At 43.9% G+C, this 21,055-nt stretch overlaps 2 protein-coding genes across 2 annotated transcripts; both read left to right on the top strand.

Moving 5' to 3' along the window:
- Positions 1-10,957: 10,957 nt before the first annotated feature.
- LOC121594119 (membrane-associated protein Hem) lies at positions 10,958-15,677 on the top strand. Its single transcript, XM_041917081.1, has 2 exons — positions 10,958-11,075; positions 11,528-15,677. Exon 2 carries the CDS (start codon positions 11,732-11,734, stop codon positions 15,095-15,097), a length of 3,366 nt encoding a protein of 1,121 aa, XP_041773015.1. The 5' UTR covers positions 10,958-11,075; positions 11,528-11,731; the 3' UTR covers positions 15,098-15,677.
- A 698-nt stretch (positions 15,678-16,375) lies between these two features.
- On the top strand, positions 16,376-19,156 carry LOC121594121 (transmembrane protein 161B). Its single transcript, XM_041917086.1, has 7 exons — positions 16,376-16,585; positions 16,812-17,186; positions 17,251-17,330; positions 17,414-17,629; positions 17,706-17,822; positions 17,892-18,032; positions 18,111-19,156. The coding sequence occupies exons 1-7, from the start codon at positions 16,583-16,585 to the stop codon at positions 18,739-18,741; spliced, it is 1,563 nt and encodes a 520-aa protein (XP_041773020.1). The 5' UTR covers positions 16,376-16,582; the 3' UTR covers positions 18,742-19,156.
- Positions 19,157-21,055: the final 1,899 nt, after the last annotated feature.

Genomic DNA, 21,055 nt, shown 5'->3' with positions numbered 1-21,055 from the left:
AAAAGTCCAAAGTTTGTCATTGTGTTTTTTTTTGTTCATTGATTCCAGATTTTTGGACCACGAATTGTTGCGTAATTCAGATAACTTTAAATCGATTAGATTTTTAAGGAAATAGTAAGAGTTTTTCAATATATTGCTAAGCCTATGTCTTTGCCATCTCTTTCTATATGTGTTTCTAAGTTTTATTAGAGAAATAATGTTCGGAGGGATAATTAAGTTGTATTTTCCTGGGTTAATTACCGGAACTGCCATGTCGTGCGCTGTTACTGTTACAGATGTTAGTTTTTCAATCATACTGTCGATTTGTTGATGATTATGAATATCATTGAGGGATAATTCAGTTGGGTTTATCCTATTATTAATGCATTGCTTGAATTCGTTCCAATTGGCTTTGCTATAATCATACACGACTCTATCAGGTTTGACATTGGCTTTTTCTTTTACTACACTAAAAGAAACTGGTAAATGATCTGATGAAAAGTTTGTAGAAGTCTTTAGTGTTGAAAGAGAGCTATTGTAATTGGTGAGAGTGATGTCTATTGTTGAAGGGTTTCGTTTTGAATCGGCAGGGTAGTGTGTTGGAGTGTCTGGAAAGCAGATAGTAAACTGACCTTTTTGTAATTCTTCAAATAAGCATTTACCCGAAGAATTTATAGACGCGCAATTCCACATTGAATGGCGAGCGTTGAGGTCACCACATATTATGAAATTATTCCTTATTTTGGTAAGTTTTCTAATATCATTTTTAAATTTACTAATAATTGAATTCGATCCAGGGTGATATGCAGCTACGATCGATAATGCGCCTTTGGAAGTTGTTAATTGAATACCTATGGCTTCTATTATTTCCAGTGCAAATGATCTCATTGGGCTATAAGCGATGTTGAGCTTGATTAGAATTAAAATCCCCCCTTTGGTACCTGACAATCGATCTAGTCTTAAACTATTGTAATTATTAATGTTAAATCTTAGTTTTGGCTTTAGAAAGGTTTCTACTATAATCATTATGTCTGTATTTTGTTCCTTTAAGAAATGCTCTAATTCTATTTTTTTATTGGAAACACCGTTTGCATTCCAGTATGTAATTATTAATTCGTCTTGTGTATTCATTAGTTCGCAAAACAAAACTTGCTTACTACCTCGAAAATTGCGGTAATTTGTTGCTCTTTGGATTTGCACGAGCGTAGCTTACAAAAAACTTCTCCTACAATAACTGTAAGTTCTGCGCTGTTGAACAGATCATCCCCGTTTTGATTTGGTCTATTATTATCTTTCTGGGTTGGAATTGTTCTATGGTAGGAAGGGTTTGGCGGAAGAGTGGGAAACGCATTACCCTCAAATATGAAATCCCTGGCTACTGGTAGTTTTGGGGTATCTTTTATTGGTTTTGTTGGCCTTTTATGGCAGCCCCAAAAATTTGCAGGGTGATTACCCTCACAGTTTGCGCACTTCAGCTTATGGCTAAGAAGTTGCCCGTTCTCACTGGATGACGATGCTGACAACGGACATATTTTAGATTTGTGCTTACCTGCACATTTAATACAGGTGGTGGGATGATGACAATTAGCGGTTTACCATATGATTGACATCTTTTGCACTGCATTGGCCTACAATGACTTATTCTACAATGATCTAGTGCACTAATACAGCGCAGTTTGGAGAGGTCAACGCTTCCCTTAGCGAAGTGTAGAAGGTAAGTTGCATGTTCATCGTATTTTTTGTTGCGGATTGCCAGCTTCTTCACCGCAACTGGTTTGATATCCTCTTCATCAAGTATTTTGATGAGATCATCTGTAGGCATATCGTAAAGCCCGCTCAACACTACTTTAGTGGTACGATCTTCGATCAGCTGATAAGTGTGAAAGTTCACGTTGAAAGGTGTTTGACCACGGCTCGAAAATCCTCAGCTGTGTTGGTGTACACGATGATGCCTTCATTCGCTATTTTGGTGTCGTACCTTACTACACCTGCTGCGATGATTTTACGGTGCACTTCACCTCTTGATTTGCACGCGATTTTTATTGGTGGTATACGTTCTTTACTACTAGTCGAAATAGGTTTCGTAGTGTTAGTGTCCATCGGATGCTCATCCTTGTTGTTATCTAGTATTGCGTACGCATTAGGCGACACAAATTTGACCTGCTCTGAACTGAGTTGTTCGAGGCGATGGAAGGTAGATAACGGGATCTTCACACTCCGTTGTTTCGACTTTACCTTGCCACAGCCCATGGTGTAAGGCCGGGCGGTTATTAATGTGTTGGTTATAGGCTTCACTTTGAGTGGCGTTAGCTGTGTTTGTATTCTCTTCGCTGTTGGAGACTCGTGATGAAACGTCTGTACTCGACGGAGTCTGAGAGAGAACTGAGTTTCACGTTATAAGTTATATAACTAGATAATTTAACTAACTGAAACCACTCAATAACATAATAGATATAAATTATCGCATATAATGTAAAATATCATAATTTAAGTAGTTTCTATAAGATGTTCATGAAGTTTTATACCATTTATGATTACAAAGAAATATTTTAAATTTCGACTACATATATCTTTAACTTACAAAACCCGACCAGTTTTACCATAGAATTGAGGACTCCTTGCAGATTTTTTGTAGCTTTATCTTTAAGATGAAGTGTGACAGTTGCATGCTGAAAACAAATCCGAGCAAAACTAAACAAATGCTTTTTTTATTTGTTGCTCATTCATGATTGATATTTTTTATTTTTGCTTATATATTATTTTTATCAGCTAGAAAATATAACTACAGTGAAACGCCATTTTTCAGGGTTAGCGAGACTCGCCCGGATCATCAAATAATACGGATGTTTTTTATCACTTCTTAAAGTGTTTGTTGAATTATATATTGCGCCAGGTAAAACCTAGTCAGTTTTTATTAACATCATGGTTGTTCAATGAGAATATTTGTCATGTATTTAATGATAACGGTTTGTTTCAAAAATCCTCCTCAGCAAGGAATGTCACCTTGGTATTCCTTTGACAGCCGGATAAAAGATACCTGTATAAACGGCTTTCCATTGTATTATAAACGATAAATTGAAAGTCTAATGTTTAAACAATTTAAACGTTTAATGTTCAAATTGTAAAATTAAAATTTCTACACATATCAATGACGGCCTAACCTAAAGTTGCATGCTTTCATATTGGATTACGAAAATTTGTACAAACTATAAAGGATCTTAAACCTGTTAATTTACGTTTTTCGGCTCCAACACTGTAAAAATATTCGAAAAGTAAATTATACATGTAAATAGTTAATTGAGCATATAACTATTAACATGTATAATTTACTTTTCAAATATGTTAACTATGTTGGAGCCGAAAAACGTAAATTAACAGGTTAGAGAACCATGATAGTTTGTACAAATTTTTCGTAATCTAATATGGAAAAAAAACTCTCGATTAGGCTGTCACTGACATGTGTACAAATTTTAATTGTTCTATTTAGAACTCCTCTACTACTACTGATCAACTTATAGAAAATTGTATTTATTCAGATTTGCCAGTTAAACTATTGCGAGTAATTCATGAGAGTATCAAAATTTTCGCCACTCATTCAGATATTCGTATTTACATAGCAGATATAGATCATATATTTTGCAATTCATATTTTTGTTCAAAATGTACAAAGTACTAGGTGTCTCCACCGCATGATTCTGCTTGAGGGCGCAACAAATAAAATTGTTTTTTTTTGTACGTTTGATAATCTACGAACGCTCTACACATAGGAAAGAGGTAGTATCTAGGAGAAATAACGGATCTTCTTCTTTCTACTAATACGCACCGTGGACCGTAAGCTGTATATTTGTTTCAATTTCTAGTCTCCGCCCTCTCCATACACGAGCAGCAATAGTGTTACAGTAACGTAACCACATGACCAATAACATAAACAAGTGGATATATAAGTAAACAAAATCCAAAATACATAACTGCCACGGTTACGATTCTATTTATTTATTTTATGTATTTAGTCATTTTAACTAATAATAATCCATTGCAATACAGATTACCACTATCGACAGGAATCCAATTTCGATCACCTTGTCGCAATTTTACTCGATAAACAACCGAAGCTGCCTGTTGCATTCACGTTCAGACGATCATCGCTCACACTCACTTTCATTCCGTCATCTGATTGCGTATCTCATTCAACTTCTCATGGAAAAGGAGCTGTGCTACCAAAAGCACAGTCCAGTCCCAATTCAATCGGATGGATCCAATTGGCCCGAGTGCAGTTAACGAATGAAAGAGCATCGACCTCACCACCCGACCCGATAAAATTCATCATCGTTCTGCCTCGTCAACGATGTCAATGATAAAATCCACTCGTGAGAAGATGTACACGACCCGACAGGAGATTGTCCCTTCTTCTCGGTGGCAAAAACTGTAAACCATATTTTGCTGCCAACGAACCCTCGCAGGGGTTACCGTTAAATTCGTAATCATTTTCCGGCCCACCCAAGATCAGCTCAAAAGATACGTCACTGGTTTTGCTCGGTATGCGAGGGCCTTTTTCGATTTGTCCGAATAGAGACTGGGAAAAAACACGAGCACAAGCATAAAGATGCTCGAAAGAAACATGAAATCAGTTGATAATTCTATTCATGTTTTCACTGCGTGTTTTCTAGCGGTTGTTGCTACCAAGTTGTTAGACCACTTCTGCGATGGCCTTTCTTTGGGCGATGTTTTATTGTTATTATTTCGGTTTCTGCTTTTGTCGTTTTATTCTTCACCCAACCGGTGGTACCAAATGAACCAAAATTTGTGCAACCAATCCGAGGAAAAAATCATCCCAAGCACGGAAGTTTCCTCTTGCAAACGGAAACAAATAAATAAAATTAAATATTCAAGATACCGAGCCCAGGAGATGTGTTTTTAAGCAGCAGATCATAACTTTCCCACTCACTTTCACTGAAAGCGATGGTATTTTTTTTTCCTTTTTCTCCATACCCCTGCACTTTTACTTGTGAAGCTTATTTTTTTCAAATGGAAACGAATATTGATAAGCGGGATGCTTGGCAGGAGCCGTTTCCAAAGCGCAAGAGCGAATAATAATGGATTTCTGTCGGGATCTAGGTAGCTGCCCTTTTCTTTTCCCATGTCTAGCAGTACAAAAAACGAAGAATGTTGTGGAGTTTTTACTGATCCAGACGGGAGACTATTGAGCGGAAGGCCGGAAAAGTAGATTCGTGCCCTTCAAGGCCATGGATTAACTCTTTTTGACCAATTTGAATTTCAGCCAAGGATGATAAGACGACTATGATGGTGGCAATGTTGGCGATGAGGATACTATGTTTGATGGTAGAGCTCATTACGATTTAAATATCATTTGGCGTTTTGTTTACCTTCATTATGAATAATTTTAAGAAAAATAGTCAACCAACAATTAGAAAATAAAAATAAAAGAATAATTACATTTCATCAAGTGCACTTTTACGTAAACATAAAACAAATGCTTGAGGAATATAATAGCCTTTTATTTGGTGAGTAAAGTTCTATATTCAATGAATATTCTTTGAAATATCATCACATAAACAATATTTCACGTTCATGTTCACTCTATCAGTAAACTACTCTTCAGACGTCAAATTGCATTGGATAAGCCCTCCTGGTATAACGATTCACCTTACTCAAACAAACATGCACACTCCCAAAATATCCGTTCCCCAAAAACGAATTTGCTGCTTTATGGTTATTAAAATAAAAATCGATCCTATATCGCACTGTATGATGAGATGATTAAAAATAACAGTATTGTTGGTTAGCATGATGTGTATGGTTCACGATGGAAATTGGAAGTTTGTTAGGAATGTTTATAAAACTTTTTTTTTAATTAATGACATCAGAACAAGGTGTCTTTTGTCGAAGTTGAATTCCAAAGACTGATATTCTCAATCGCCTTTAACACAAGTTAGATAGTTAGTCAGTAAAGTTAATGTGATTCTACAGTAATTGATGTCAAAATTGCGTACATATAATTTACATGCACACAAAGCTAACAAATGAGGATATTCATTTCAACGATGATGTCTTGCTTGAAAATAAAACACGATCAATATAATTTCATACAATGCGACATACCGATGATACTTAAGCGATATTTAATAGATCCGCCAAGAACATAGACGCGCAAAACGGTTTATTGGACTATATTTGTCACAAGTCACTAACGCATGCGCATCACGCAAGAACGATTATATTCACGGGAAGCTTAAATGGGTCAGTTTATCCTTGCTGTAGCAGTACGATTGAGCCGGTCTCATGGTACAGTCGTCAACTTGTACGACTTAACAACATGCCCGTCATGGGTTCAAGCCCCAAATAGACCGTGCCGCCATACGTAGGACTGACTATCCTGCTATGGGGGGGAAATCAATAAGTCACTGAGAGCCAACCCCACAAGTGGGTTGGCAGGCCTTGACCGGCATCGGTTGTTGAGCCAAACAAGAAGAAGAAGCCGTACGATTGCACGTTTGGTGGTGTTTTTTACTTTCAATGTGGCTAGCTAACTCATTTTAGACCCGGCTCAAACTGCTCTAGAACTCGGGAAAGATTTTATGCCCGAATCGGTTGATGAAATGTTGGACAGGGAGGAAATTTATGAGGAGGAAGAAAGTGAGAATGAAATATGTGCTAAAGAGGTAAATAAAGAAACTACCTCAGTGAAAAGTGAAAATTCAGATGATGGAGAAAATGGGCGTAAAGTTAACGGGAATACGAAAGAAAAAAGGTCATCAACGGTAAGATAGAGCAGATACTGAAGCGCCACATATACCTAACACGCCTCCTAAACAGGATCGTAACGATTTAAACACCCGGTGAAAGCGGTACCAAAAATGACTTCTTTGTAAACGATCAATGACTGGAGCATTTAAAAGCATACCAAAAAAGCTTTTGGTGTCCCCTGTTGGTGGGAAACCAGCTAATTGTGGAGCATTCAGTACTGTCATGACTGTCGCCATAAAGCGTCCAGAGGCTATGCTTCCTAGTGGTGGAAAGAATTAATAAATTAGAGTTAGCAAAACATATGGAACAAATCACCCATAACAAACCATTAAAAAATAGGTCAGGCTAAGGCACCTTGGAACGATTCACTAGATCACAGCGATCAAAAAGTAGAAACAAGCTGAGAATTGGGCTCTCCCGACATACGCATACATACAGATGAAAAAAGGAATCACCTTTAATCTTCCCGTTATGTGCATGTGATACTACGGTAAAACATATTCTTATGGATTATATTAGACACGAAACTTTAATTAGACAAACAATTTGACGACGTAATTGCTAGGGCTAACAGGACTCTTGGACACATAATTAGAAGTAGCAAAATGTTTCATGACTCTCTCTGTTTAAAATCACTTTACTGTTGCCTTGTTCGTCCTTTGATTGAGTACGCTTCAGTTGCTTGGTTCCCGGAGCAAGTTACTAGAATTGAGAGGCTTGAGGATCCAGCGAAAATTTACCCGGGTAGCTATTAAGCGGCTTCCGTGGAGACATAACGACGTGCTACCAGCTTATCATACGAGGTGTCAGTTGTTAGGGCTTCAAACTTTGGAAAAGAGAAGAATGGCTGCCCAAGGAATGTTAATGTTTAAACTATTAACTGGAAGAATCGATGCACCTCTATTGCTAAGTCACTATGACCTTGACCTATGACGTCCGTGGCACGATCCTCTACCGATCTCTCCAATTTCTAGCCTTCGCGGATGATATCGACATCATCGCCGGACAACAGCGAAGGTGTGTGAGGCGTAAGGGTATGGGCTTCACCGACTCCTAAGGTCCAGAAGACTTCGAGCCCGCACGAAATGAGGGATATATCGCATACTGATTCGTCCGGTAGTCTTCTATGGACACGAGTTCTGGACCATCCGAGCGGAGGATGCAAACGCTCTGGGTGTGTTTGAGCGACGCATGCTCCGGCCCATCTTTGGCGGTGTGTTCGAGCATGGAGCGTAGAGGAGAAGGATGAACCACGAGCTTGCTGAGCTGTACGGCGAACCGAGCATTCTGACGGTGGCGAAGGCTGGCAGTATACGATGGCTGGGGCAGGTTATGAGGATGCCGGACTCATGCCCCACCAAGAAGGTGTTCGACAGCGATCCCCGGTTCGGCATAAGGCACAGGGGAGCACAACGAACTCGATGGCTGGACCCGGTGAAGCGAGACCTGACGGAGATCGGGTGTCTGTATGGATGGGAGGCTGCAGCCAGGGACCAAGCACCATGTTGTTGACCGGGCCATGTTACATCGACGTGCTCTATCGTGAGCAGGCCAACAAGGGAGAGAGGGAGATAGAGAGTGAGAGAGAGAGAGAGAGAGAGAGAGAGAGAGAGAGAGAGAGAAAGCGATCTTTTCGCTGTTAGGGCAAGTCGATCCTGAATGATCAGGGAGAACATTATTTAGACGATATACGATTCCCGCGATACCCATGTAATTTTCACGGTCCAACCAGTCTCCCTTCTTGTTTATTCCCCCCTCCCCACAACCCCTTTCCAATATTACCTCCGGAGTTGATCCGGATCCGGGCTCCCAACCGGGGTCTAAACGGCTCAAGCTCTCAATCTAAAATGATATTTATATTTCTAATTCTAAGCGCCTTCTGTTATGGTGAATATTTTGCCTTAGTGAGCCAACCTGTATGCATCTCGGCTCTCACTGATGAGTGCACGCATCTCGTGAGATGCCGTTAGGTTCGGGCTTATGACGTGATCCCCGAAAGATCACTCTCTCTCCGGCCCGCCTCCACATAGGGTAGTGAATAAACGTTTTATATGTGTTAACTTATTCGCGTGCATTCGTCCACCTCTTATTTTAAATACATCACAGATGGTGAATATTTTGCCTTAGTGCGCCATCCTGTCTCGTGGTACAGTCGTCAACTCGTACGACTTAACAACATGCCCGTCATGGGTTCAAGCCCCAAATAGACCGTGCCGCCATATATAGGACTGACTATCCTGCTATGGGGGGAAATTAATAAGTCACTGAAAGCCAACCCCACAAGTGTGTTGGCAGGCCTTGACCGGCATCGGTTGTTGAGCCAAAGAAGAAGAAGAAGAAGTGAGCCATCCTGTATGCATCACGGCTCTCACTGATGAGTGCACGCATCTCGTGAGATGCCGTTAGGTTCGGGCTTATGACGTGATCCCCGAAAGATCACTCTCTCTCCGGCGCGCCTCCACATAGCATAGTAATAAAGGTTTTATATGTGTTAATTTATTCACGTGCATTCGTCCACCTCTTACTTTTTAACTACATGACGACAGACCTTAACAAGTGCAAGAAATGATCCTCTCGAGTTGGCTGCTAATTAACGACTACTTTATCTTCTTAATCATTTACACATACACTTACATTCCTAACCGTAATTCTAACCTAACCAATACCTATACCTATTATTATAACCCTCACACATACTTACAGCAAAACAATTTCAGAAGCTCAAGATTCAGTTTAGCTGTCAAAAGTTGTTGTTTCACCGCACCGATGCTATTTTTCACAAGCGCAATTTGATTTTTAAATCGCTCAAGTTTTTTTTTTAGAGGCCTTTCGCATCGTTTTGCAAATTCAAACACTTATTTTGAGATTATATGATTGAGATCAATGCTGTTATGCGTTTAAGCATTATATTTATGAAATATTACGTGTTTATGGAAAAAATTGCGATTTTCTGTGCAAAAGGCTACATAAATACAGGGTTTTACAAGTCAGAATCGAATGTCAGCAAAACAATTTCAGAAGCTCAAGATGCAGTTTAGCTATCCAAAGATGTTGTTTCACCACACCGATGCTATTTTCAATAGCGCAATTTGATTTTTAAATCGCTCAAGTTTATTTTTTCGACGCCTTTTGCGTCGTTTTGTAAATTGAATCACGCATTTTCAGATTATTCGTATATAAATGAATTATTTAATGCATTTATAGTGTTATATTTATGAAACATTACGTATTTATTGTAAAAAATGAGTTTTTCTGTGCAAAAAGCTACGAGCACTAGCGTATGTAAACATGTAGAATGTTTATGTAGCCTTTTGCACAGAAAATCGCCATTTTTACCATAAATACGTAATATTTCATAAATATAATGCTTAAACGCATAACAGCATTGATCTCAATCATATATTCTCAAAATAGGTGTTTGAATTTGCAAAACGATGCGAAAAGCCTCTAAAAAATAAACTTGAGCGATTTAAAAATCAAATTGAGCTTGTGAAAGATAGCATCGGTACGGTGAAACAACAACTTTTGACAGCTAAACTGCATCTTGAGCTTCTGAAATTGTTTTGCTGACATTCTATTCTGACTTGTAAAACCCTGTATACCTATTGTTACACAAGTAAGATGGTTGCTATAGTACTTTACCGCGGCGTTGTAGGAACGGGCACACGAAATGTGTTGCCTTCCCTAGGATTCCGTGTGAACGCCGCACGTTACCGCTGCAAACGGATTCAATGATACCAGCCATTGACTCTTACCCTTTTTTTTCTATTTTCTCCGGAGCTGATCCGTTTTCGAATCCTCCGACTGAAAACCCGGATTTGCCCATCACTAGATCACACATCGTCGACAATTTAGATTTTGTCACTAGGGTATCATTCTTTGATTGTAGCATATACACAAACCATATTGTTACAAACTAGCCAATAGATGGCGTTAGCATTGCGTTGCACAATCACAGTGGGCGATCCATGTACAAAAATGAAAATTAATAATGTATTCAATTTAAAGCGTGCTTCCTCAACAATTAAAGAAAAAACTTTTCATTTCATTTTAAAACAAATGTAAGTGCTGCAAAATTTATAAAAACAATAATTTTGTAATGCAACTTACATTCAAAAATTGAGCTGGTATAATGTCATTCCTTGTACCAGCACGAAGCAATTTTTTTACCCGTAGTTTGACAGCACACGTACAGCATTTTTCTCTCCCCCTTTGTCGTTTGTGTTTGTGCGAAGAGTGTCCGATGCTTAATGTGGTGCTGAATTATACAAAGTGTTTTATTAGTGCAAAAAACCAATAATAATCGCTTAAAGTGCTGCTAAACGACAGAGGTAATAGTCGTTTCATGAAATGCATTAAAAACACTGCACCATTTGTGTAGTAGCCGGGTGAAATTATGTGTTCTAGTCTCGGGCCTACCGATGTTTGCCATGGACTCGCCCAGTTTTGGTTTCCTCCCTTTCTACCACCCGTCGACCGCACATGAGTCAACAACGGTGTAGAGGAAGAGGACGAAGAGAAGAAAAAGCAAAAAATACCTCCCCCATAGCCGCGATGAGCTAAGAAACAAAGTGCATTTGTTGTTGATGCTGGAATGTTATAAACAGTGTAACTAGCGTGAAAGAGACGAAAGAGGGAGGAAAATATAAATGCTGAAGCGGGCTACCAGCACGCACCAGCGTCCACTTCCCGGTCGAATGATTATTGGGTTTAAACTGCCTGCTACCCTCGGTTTCCGTTGATTAACATTCCCTCTTTTTCAACTCCCCCCTTTTTGTTGCAGGCCAAACAGTGTTGTGCGTGGCGCACGAAGCACGAACCGAGCATAACGCCATCCAATCAGCAAGAGCAATGCGTTAGTCGACGGGAGAACCAACCTGCCGGATGATAGCAGCATTGCCGATTGCACAGAACAGAACGCGCCCGTATCAGTACGTAACTCACCCATATACACACACGCAACACGCAAATACGCAGCTAAACCACGATGGCTCGCCAGCTGAATCCGAGCCAGCAAAAGATCGCCGAAAAGCTGATCATCCTGAACGATCGCGGCGTGGGCATACTGACGCGCATCTACAACATAAAGAAAGCGTGCGGCGACACCAAATCGAAGCCAGGCTTCCTCTCGGAAAAGTCGCTCGAATCGTCGATCAAGTTCATCGTGAAGCGGTTCCCGAACATCGACATCAAGGGGCTGACGGCGATCGCGAGCATCAAGTCGGAAATCATCAAGTCGCTCTCGCTGTACTACTACACGTTCGTCGATCTGCTCGACTTTAAGGACAATGTGTGCGAGATTCTCACTACGATGGATGCGCTCCAGATCCATCTGGACATTACGCTGAACTTTGAGCTGACAAAGAACTACCTCGACCTGGTGACCACGTACGTGTCGCTCATGATACTGCTGTCCCGCGTCGAGGACCGGAAGGCCGTGCTGGGGCTGTTCAATGCCGCGTACGAGATGCAGCACACCCAGAGCGATCAGGCATTCCCGCGGCTCGGCCAGATGATCATCGACTACGACATGCCGATCAAGAAGCTGTCGGATGAGTTCATACCCCACCAGCGGCTGCTGTCGAGCGCCATCAACTCGCTCACCAAGATTTACTCGATGCGCAACCTCAGTGCGGAGAAGTGGCGCGAGCTGCAGGTGCTGAGCTTGATCGGTACGCCCGCGATGCTGCTGAAAGCGACCAAAACGGACACGATGTCGTGCGAGTACATTTCGCTCGAAACGCTCGACCGATGGGTCATTTTCGGGCTGATGTTGGACCATCGAGCGCTCTCGCAGCAGGGCCTGGTAAGCAACATGTGGATATCGGCGCTTGATTCAAGCTGGGTGGTGGCACTGTTCCGCGACGAGGTGATCTACATCCACCAGTACATACAGACCAATTTCGAGGGCATCAAGGGGTACGGGAAGCGCATTTCCGAGGTGAAGGAGTGCTACAACCAGGCCATCTCGAAGGCAGCACTGTTGCATCGCGAGCGTCGCAAGTTTTTGCGCACGGCTCTGAAAGAGCTGGCGCTCATCATGACGGATCAGCCGGGTCTGCTCGGCCCAAAGGCACTGCTCGTGTTCATTGGGCTGTGCTATGCGCGCGATGAAATCCTGTGGCTGTTGCGGCACAACGACAACCCGCCGGTGGTGAAGAGCAAGGGCAAGTCGACCGAGGATCTGGTCGATCGGCACCTGCCCGAGCTGCTGTTCCACATGGAGGAGCTGCGTGCGCTCGTGCGCAAGTACAGCCAGGTGATGCAGCGCTACTACGTGCAGTATCTGTCCGGGTACGATGCGATCGATCTGAACTACAAAATGCAGCAGCTGCAGATGTGCCCTGAGGACGAGAGCATCATCCTGTCGTCGCTGTACAAGACGGCCGTCAGCCTGTCGGTGAAGCAGGTCGAGGACAACGAGGTGTTTGATTTTCGCGCATTCCGGCTGGACTGGTTCCGGCTGCAAACGTTCATGAGCGCCAAATCGGCGGTGCGCATTACCGACTTTCCCGACCTGGCCCGGCTACTCGACTCGATGGTGTTCCACACGAAGATGGTCGACTTTCTGGACGAGTCGCTCGTCGAGACGTCCGATCTGTCGATCTTCTGCTTCTACAACAAGATGTTCGAGGACCAGTTTCACATGTGTCTCGAGTTTCCGGCCCAAAACCGGTACATCATTGCGTTCCCGCTGATCTGCAGCCACTTCCAGAACTGTACGCACGAGATGTGCCCCGAGGAGCGGCACCACATCCGCGAACGATCGCTCTCGGTGGTGAACATGTTCCTGGACGAGATGGCTAAGGAGGCGAAAAACATCATCACCACCATCTGCGACGAGCAGTGCATGATGGCGGACGCGCTGCTGCCGAAGCACTGCGCGAAGATCCTGTCGGCGGCGGCCAACCGCAAGAAGAAGGACAAAAACAAGAAGCACATGGACGACATCCGGCGACCGGGCGATGAGAGCTACCGCAAAACGCGCGAGCTGCTCACCACGATGGACAAGCTGCACATGGCACTGACCGAGCTGTGCTACGCCATCAACTACTGCCCCACGGTGAACGTGTGGGAGTACGCGTTCGCACCGCGCGAGTACTTGTGCCAGCATCTGGAGACGCGCTTCTCCCGCGCGCTGGTCGGTATGGTGATGTACAGCCCGGACACGTCCGAGATTGCCAAGCCGTCAGAGCTGCTGGCGTCGGTGCGGGCGTACATGAACGTGCTGCAAACGGTGGAAAACTACGTGCATATCGACATTACGCGTGTGTTCAACAACTGCTTGCTGCAGCAAACGCAGCCCCAGGACAGCCACGGCGAGAAGACGATCGCGGCGCTCTACAACACCTGGTACTCGGATGCGCTGCTGCGAAAGGTCAGCGGTGGCAACATTGTGTTTTCGCTCAACCAGAAAGCGTTCGTTTCGATCTCCCCCGAGGGCTACATACCGTTCAATCCGGAAGAGTTTTCCGACTTTAACGAGCTGCGCGCGCTGGCGGAGCTGATCGGGCCGTACGGCATCAAGCTGCTGAACGAGTCGCTCATGTGGCACATCGCCAACCAGGTGCAGGAGCTGAAGCGGCTGGTCGTGCAGAACAAGGAGGTGCTGATGATACTGCGCAGCAACTTCGACAAGCCGGAGATCATGAAGGAACAGTTCAAGCGGCTGCAGCAGGTCGACAATCTGCTGCAGCGCATGACCATCATCGGCGTGATACTGAGCTTCCGGCAGCTCGCCCAGGAAGCGCTGGTGGACGTGCTGGAGCAGCGCGTCCCGTTTCTGCTCTCCTCGATCAAGGACTTCCAGGAGCACGTGCCGGGCGGCGATCCGCTCAAAACCGTGTCCGAGATGGCGTCGGCCGCCGGGCTGAAGTGCAAGGTCGATCCGGCCCTGTCGAACGCGCTGAAGGCCCAAAAGTCCGAGCCGGACGAGGGTGACCACCTGAACATCTGTCTGCTGATGGTGTTCGTCGCGGTAAGCATTCCAAAGTTGGCCAAAAACGAAAACTCCTTCTACCGGGCGTCGCTCGAGGCGCACACGAACAATACGCACTGTATGGCGGTGGCGATAAACAACATATTCGGCGCCATGTTTACCATCTGCGGGCAGAACGACATCGAGGACCGGATGAAGGAGTTCCTGGCGCTGGCCAGCTCCTCGCTGCTGCGGCTCGGGCAGGAATCGGACAAGGAAGCGATCAAGAACCGGGAATCGATCTACCTGCTGCTGGATCAGATCGTGCAGGAGTCACCCTTCCTCACGATGGATCTGCTCGAATCCTGCTTCCCGTATGCGCTCATCCGCAACGCTTACCACGCGGTGTACAAGCAGGAGCAGCTGATGCACTAAAAGACGACCCCCCCCCCTTATTCCCACTTCCCCAAACACCCTCCGATGTGACCAAAACTACTATTCGCTGCATTTTAGGATTGCTACTTTCTCTCCTTCCTCTTCTTCATTGAATCTTGGCGATTCCGAAAACAAAACAAAAAATACTGCAACTTTTTCACATATTTTTATGCACATTTATTTATTGCATCCACGCATATGGGGCTGGCCCATCAACGCCTAGCCTCCATTTGATGCATTTATTTAGAGCAAATTTAGGATGCGAAACGGAATCGATGTACGATTTCCACTGTTAATTTCGGTTAAGGTCCGCGATGGGCTTGGGACAGGAGCGGTCTTCGTGATTATGCAGCAGGCCCTCCCCTGCCCCGGTCCGTCCTTGCAACTACCTGTGCAACAACCTACACTCATAAGGGAAAAGCATTTAATCATTAAAGAAAACGTATGAACAAAAACATCCAGCAAAACACAAATTACACAGTGTAACCGTTATTTGGCAATACTATTTTTTTTATTTCGAATATGAAATAAACTCGCTCTAGGTATAGCTTATTAAAAAATAAAAGTAAAAATAATTCAATTTCAAACCTGTTTTGCGGTGTTACCGTCATCCGAAAGTAGAAGTAAAAATGTTGTAGAGATATCGACAATGGGAGGATGCAAGGTTTTCCAGGAGTTCTCATAATAGTGGAACACTTCCTTGACTTTTCTTATGTGAAGTGAACTTTACATAATGGAAATTGGACTCTATGGCACCCTTTTTGGACAGGCTCCTTCGGAATTCCTATTGAATTTGTTCAAAAAGGGTGCTAAGGAGTACAATTCCTTTTACATTATTTTCACTTCCAATATAAAAAAGTCAATAAAGTGTCCCACAGCTATGAGAACTCCTTGCTAATCCTGTAAAGCATGGATAGTTATGGGACTATGAACGTGCAGATAGAGCAGAAACGTGCAGAGTAAAGAAACTCCGCAATAACCATATTTGATGCTCTGCAATTGAAGATTCCAAAGGTCGGTTGCAGCTTGTCGAACAATTTAGTATGAATTTGCATCTTTCGTTAAGTTGTTTCGTCAAGTCGGTCAAAAGGTTCGGTTCTCAACTTTCAAATGAAATTTTTCTTAATTTATCCATTTCTGTACTGCAATTTACTTGAATGTTTATGTATGTCTTTTTTTCTATTTTTTTTGTTTTAGAAACATTTTTTTTTTTCAACCTAAATTTTCCTTGAGTCAACTCGCGTGACCGTGCAGCATTCCGCAAGCCGTCTGCTGTCATCCAAGTCACATCAAAACATTACCGCAGTAAATTGGTTGTTACGTGAAGGAACCTATAAACTGACCAACTTGCGTGAAATCGTGTATGAAAACGTGCTCGTAGCCGGCGCTTGCTGATATCCGTCCCACCGTCATCCATTCGTAATGCCGATGAGCACAAACCATTAACGCACATTCGTAGGATAAGCAATAAAAAAACACGACAGAATGGTAAGGATGTGCAGTGTTAGACTGCGTCTAGGCTCGTGCCGCACCTGTGAAACGCCCGTATCGGTTGACCTATTTTTAGGTCGCAGCATGGTTCTATAATTAGTGCTAAATTAATAGCTTCCTCCATGCATTCGGCCGCGCGCTTGCCGGCATCAACCGCAAGCGTTATATTAGATGAATGTAGCACACATGATTTCACATTTTGATTCTTTCCCACCATTTCCAGGCACTGCTTGGCGCACAACTGGTCATCACGCTGATCATGGTCAGCGTGATTCAAAAGCTGAGTCCACACTTTTCGCTCGCAAAGTGGATCCTTTGCTCTACCGGGCTAACGCGCTACCTGCATCCGACGGACGACGAGCTGCGGAAGCTGTCCGGGGTGCCGCGGGAAAAGGGCAAGGGGAAAAAGGACAAACGCAACGGCCATCAGGCGAATGGCGAACGGTCGTCGACATTCCACATTCCTCGCAGCCTGGACATACGGCTGGACACGCTTCCCATCTCGCCGTACGATATTGTGCATTTACGCTTCTACACCGAGTACCAGTGGCTAGTCGATTTTAGCTTGTACTCCGCCATCGTGTACACTGTTTCCGAGGTAACGACAGGAAAAGTAGCTTCTACTCAAATATTCAGCTAATAATGTCCATGATTTTTTCCAGGTTTATCATTTCTTCTATCCGCTAAAGGAAGAGGTCAATTTGAGCATGCTCTGGTGCCTTCTGGTTGTGTTTTTCGCATTGTATCCTTTTCAACCTCAATGATTTAATATTTGCTTTAAATCATGTTTAAAAACGTATTTCCTTAACGAAAATACCTTCACAGCAAACTGCTTGCCTCTCTCACAGTGCAGTACTTCAAGAGCGAGGAATCTATTGGTGAAAGATCCACCTGTATCGTTACGGGACTGGCCTATCTGCTGATCGCGATGATCATTCTGATCGTGCCAGAGCACACGCTAGAAGTCGGCCTAGATAAAGCATATCATAGCTTCAACACAAGCGCTTCGAGCTTCCTCGAGGGACAGGGGCTTAATTCCTCGTAAGTTTGCCCCACGCATCCACTACATAGTCTTAATAAAATCTCGATAAAATTGTTTTTTGTTTGTAATTTCCAGTGGTCCTGCTTCCAAGATCGTGGTAAAGTTCTTCATCGCCGTAAGCTGTGGCATCTTAGGGGCGCTCTTTACCTTCCCCGGACTGCGCATGGCACGCATGCACTGGGATTCGCTCAGGTGAGCACATAGTGGGAACAAAAATTGCTTGGCCAATGATAATAAATTTAAAAATTACGTTTTTTGTAGATTTTGCCAAGATCGTCTCTGGTTGAAGCTGCTGCTGAACGTTAGCTTCGCAATGCCTTTCCTGTTGGTAATCTTGTGGATTAAACCGCTCGCACGAGATTACCTCACTGGGCGTGTTTTCTCGGGCATGAGCTCACCGATGTAAGTATTACTTTATTATGCTTCAAGCAGAACCAAAGCAAGCTACCGTTCCTTTGCTCTCTTTACCCAACCATTTAGCCTCTCGGTGGAAGCGTTCGAAACGATGCGTCTCGGTGCGGTGGTGTTTGCGGTTGTGTTGCGCTTCCTCCTAATGCCCGTCTACCTGCAAGCCTACCTCAACCTAGCGTACGATCGTGTCGAGGAGCAAAAGAAGGAAGCGGGCCGTATCACGAACGTCGAGCTGCAAAAGAAAATATCCTCCATCTTCTACTACCTGTGCGTCGTGACGCTCCAGTACGTGGCGCCCATCCTGATGTGCTTGTTCTTCGCGCTCATGTACAAAACGCTCGGCGAGTACACGTGGAGCGGTGTGCTGAAGGAGTCGCTACCGCTGGACGAGTGCTCCGCCGACCTGGAGTACGAACGGGCGATGCTGGCAACGGTGGCCAGCGAGCGAGGAGCGGCTGTTGATGCGCTCGACTTCCAAGACATCACCCCGGAGGGTGAGGGGGAACAGCAGGTGCCGTTAGAGGACAACATACTCACCACCGCGCAGAGCTTCCAGCTGTCGCTGCAAAGTCTCAAGTCTGTCTTCACCAAAGACGTGTACCGTGGGCTGTTTGGCTTTGCCACGTGGTGGAGCTGCTTCATCTGGTTCGCGGCCAGCTCACTCGGTATGGTGTATCAGTCGTACTTTACGAAATCGTGAGCTAGACCTTACCCTCCAAGCGCCCTCCACGGCCATTGTCCACCGAGCTCTAGTGCAGATGTCGCGATGTACATAATAGCAAGCAATCATCTATCGATCGTTTAGTCGTCGCTTCATTTCCGCCGACTCCGTACGATGAAGAGGGCCGGCATTTTCGTTGCATCATCCAACGCAACGCAATCGTCAATCAGCTACTAGTTTTAACCTTTCTCCTTTGTGCGTAATGTTTGGCTTTGTGTTTGCGATTATGCCTTACCGGTCGCGTAATGTTGTTGTGGTTTTCGTTTATTTGTTTGTAGATTTATTATTTACGTTTTCGTGTTCGCTTCGGTCTAAGTGAATGAAACAAGAAAGTCATTAGAGTAGAGAACATTTCACAGAAACTGTCAATAAAAACCATTTTACTCTAAACACATTTGAATTGCATTTTTCAATGCTAAACGGATAATGTTCATAGCGTGTTATTTGTTTCGTATTTTAATATTGTACAGCTTCCGCTTATGAGTTGAAATCCAAAAGCAAAATCTTGACTTGTTCAAGATTCATGATTTTGTTTCACTACAGGCGCACCCTAGCACAATGAATTTAACAGACCGTGTCGAGCTCCCAGAGTCCTACAGTTTTTAGACTTTTTTTAGGAAGACTTTTACAAAATTCAAAAAAAACTGTGCTCGATATTTACAGCAGAATTGGCAGCCATATTTGTCGCACTAATGCTCATTGGCACTAGAACACATGATCAATTCTACATTTTTACCGACAGCTTTAGCGCAGTCCAAGTTCTCAAAAACATAAAAGCTATACAGAGCCAATAATACTTCATTCTCAAAATATTGGAACTGCTGGGATCCTTATTCAACAAGGCGTTTAGGATCTCTTTAGTATGGATTCCTGCTCATACGGGTATCATCGCAAATGAGAGGACTGACATACTAGCTAAAAGAGGTGCAGCAGAAGGTGAATTTTATGACAGACCTATTCTCGCGCAAGGCACGCTGGCAAAGAGCGTGGGACGCCGATGATCTAGGAAGACATCTGTATGCAATATATCTGACGTGAACTCTTCATCCGGACTCGTGGTACAGTCGTCAACTCGTACGACTTAACAACATGCCCGTCATACGTAGGACAGACTATCCTGCTATGGGGGGAAATCAATTTGTCAATGAACACCAAGCCCACAAGTGGTACAGGCAGGCCTTGACCGAGAACTGTTGTTGAGTCAATAGAAAAAAACCCTTCATTCATAGTTTGGAGGGGACTCACTGGGAGGAGAGCAGTCACTCGCATGATGTCCAAGACTGATGTCGAACTATTTTGCGCTAGATGCGCATACATAGCGCCTAAACCTAGCAACAATAAAGGCCTGCAAGTGTGGAGCAGGTTATCATGACTTGGTACATCTAAGGTAAGGTCTACCCTCTTAGTGGCAGTGGAAGCAGCCGAAAAACAAAAAATATTCCCATGAGGGATATCTTAGCTAGCACAGACCGCGAATACATGAGGATTGTTTACATATTCGCCAGAGACTGTGATTTTGCCGTGTAAATTTAGACCCTTTAATCCATTCCTTGCCCCTACCGTTCCATCGTGACATTCCAGGGCATCAGCTATTGCCACTGCGGGTGTTGGAACGATTACCCTTACGTCCCGATACCATAGCAGTAAGTTCGGTTGATTGTCCTAAATTTTCGTATGACACATAACAACAAACCAGAGGCAGACGACCTTCCCCCGAACAACGTTCTTGGTAAGGAGGATTCAGACAGTCTTTACGGACTGACTTTAACTGTAAAAAAAGCAGCACAAGGAAACAGTAAAAGCAGAACAAAAACGACCAGCTAAGACGACCATTCCCTGCGAACGTAGGAAGCTTCGACCATTCACAACACTGCGAAGTATCAAGGACAGCAAATAACGGAGTAAGCCCGGGGTAAGGCTGTACCACTGGAGGAAACTCCTTTGGAAATACACTTCGACATAAGTCGACAATACGGCCGGGTCGTAGTAATTAAACAAACAAATACATAAATAATGCTGTTATTTTTCATTCTTCCTACCCCCCGAACACGTACAGCTGTTCAGAAACACGTGGTCCCTAAGAAAAAAATGCGCGTAGGCCGCACTGTTGCGAGGCGCATTCCGTCTCCCTGCGCATTGCGCCAGCTTTTGAACCCCAGTGCGTGTTCTAGGCAGGTCGCTATCGTTGTACAGACGCTCCTGACCACTCCTTAGGACACGAACGGTATGCAGAGGGGAACCACATGGTACATCGCCACTTTGATGACGATCATTCTAGATGCTTTGAGATGGC

The sequence above is a fragment of the Anopheles merus genome, chromosome 2L (assembly GCF_017562075.2).
Source record: "Anopheles merus strain MAF chromosome 2L, AmerM5.1, whole genome shotgun sequence".
In the NCBI taxonomy this organism is placed as follows: Eukaryota; Metazoa; Arthropoda; class Insecta; order Diptera; family Culicidae; genus Anopheles; species Anopheles merus.
Note: the sequence above shows the minus strand (reverse complement) of the source record. Positions and strands in the feature narration are given on the sequence as shown.

Bases quoted from the DNA above. Each gene is read 5' to 3' on its own strand.
- LOC121594119 (XM_041917081.1), top strand. From the start codon at position 11,732: ATGGCTCGCCAGCTGAATCCGAGCCAGCAAAAGATCGCCGAAAAGCTG.
- LOC121594121 (XM_041917086.1), top strand. The intron at 17,630-17,705 runs GTAAGTTTGCCC...TGTAATTTCCAG, and splicing joins GGACAGGGGCTTAATTCCTC to TGGTCCTGCTTCCAAGATCG. The intron at 17,823-17,891 runs GTGAGCACATAG...CGTTTTTTGTAG, and splicing joins ATGCACTGGGATTCGCTCAG to ATTTTGCCAAGATCGTCTCT.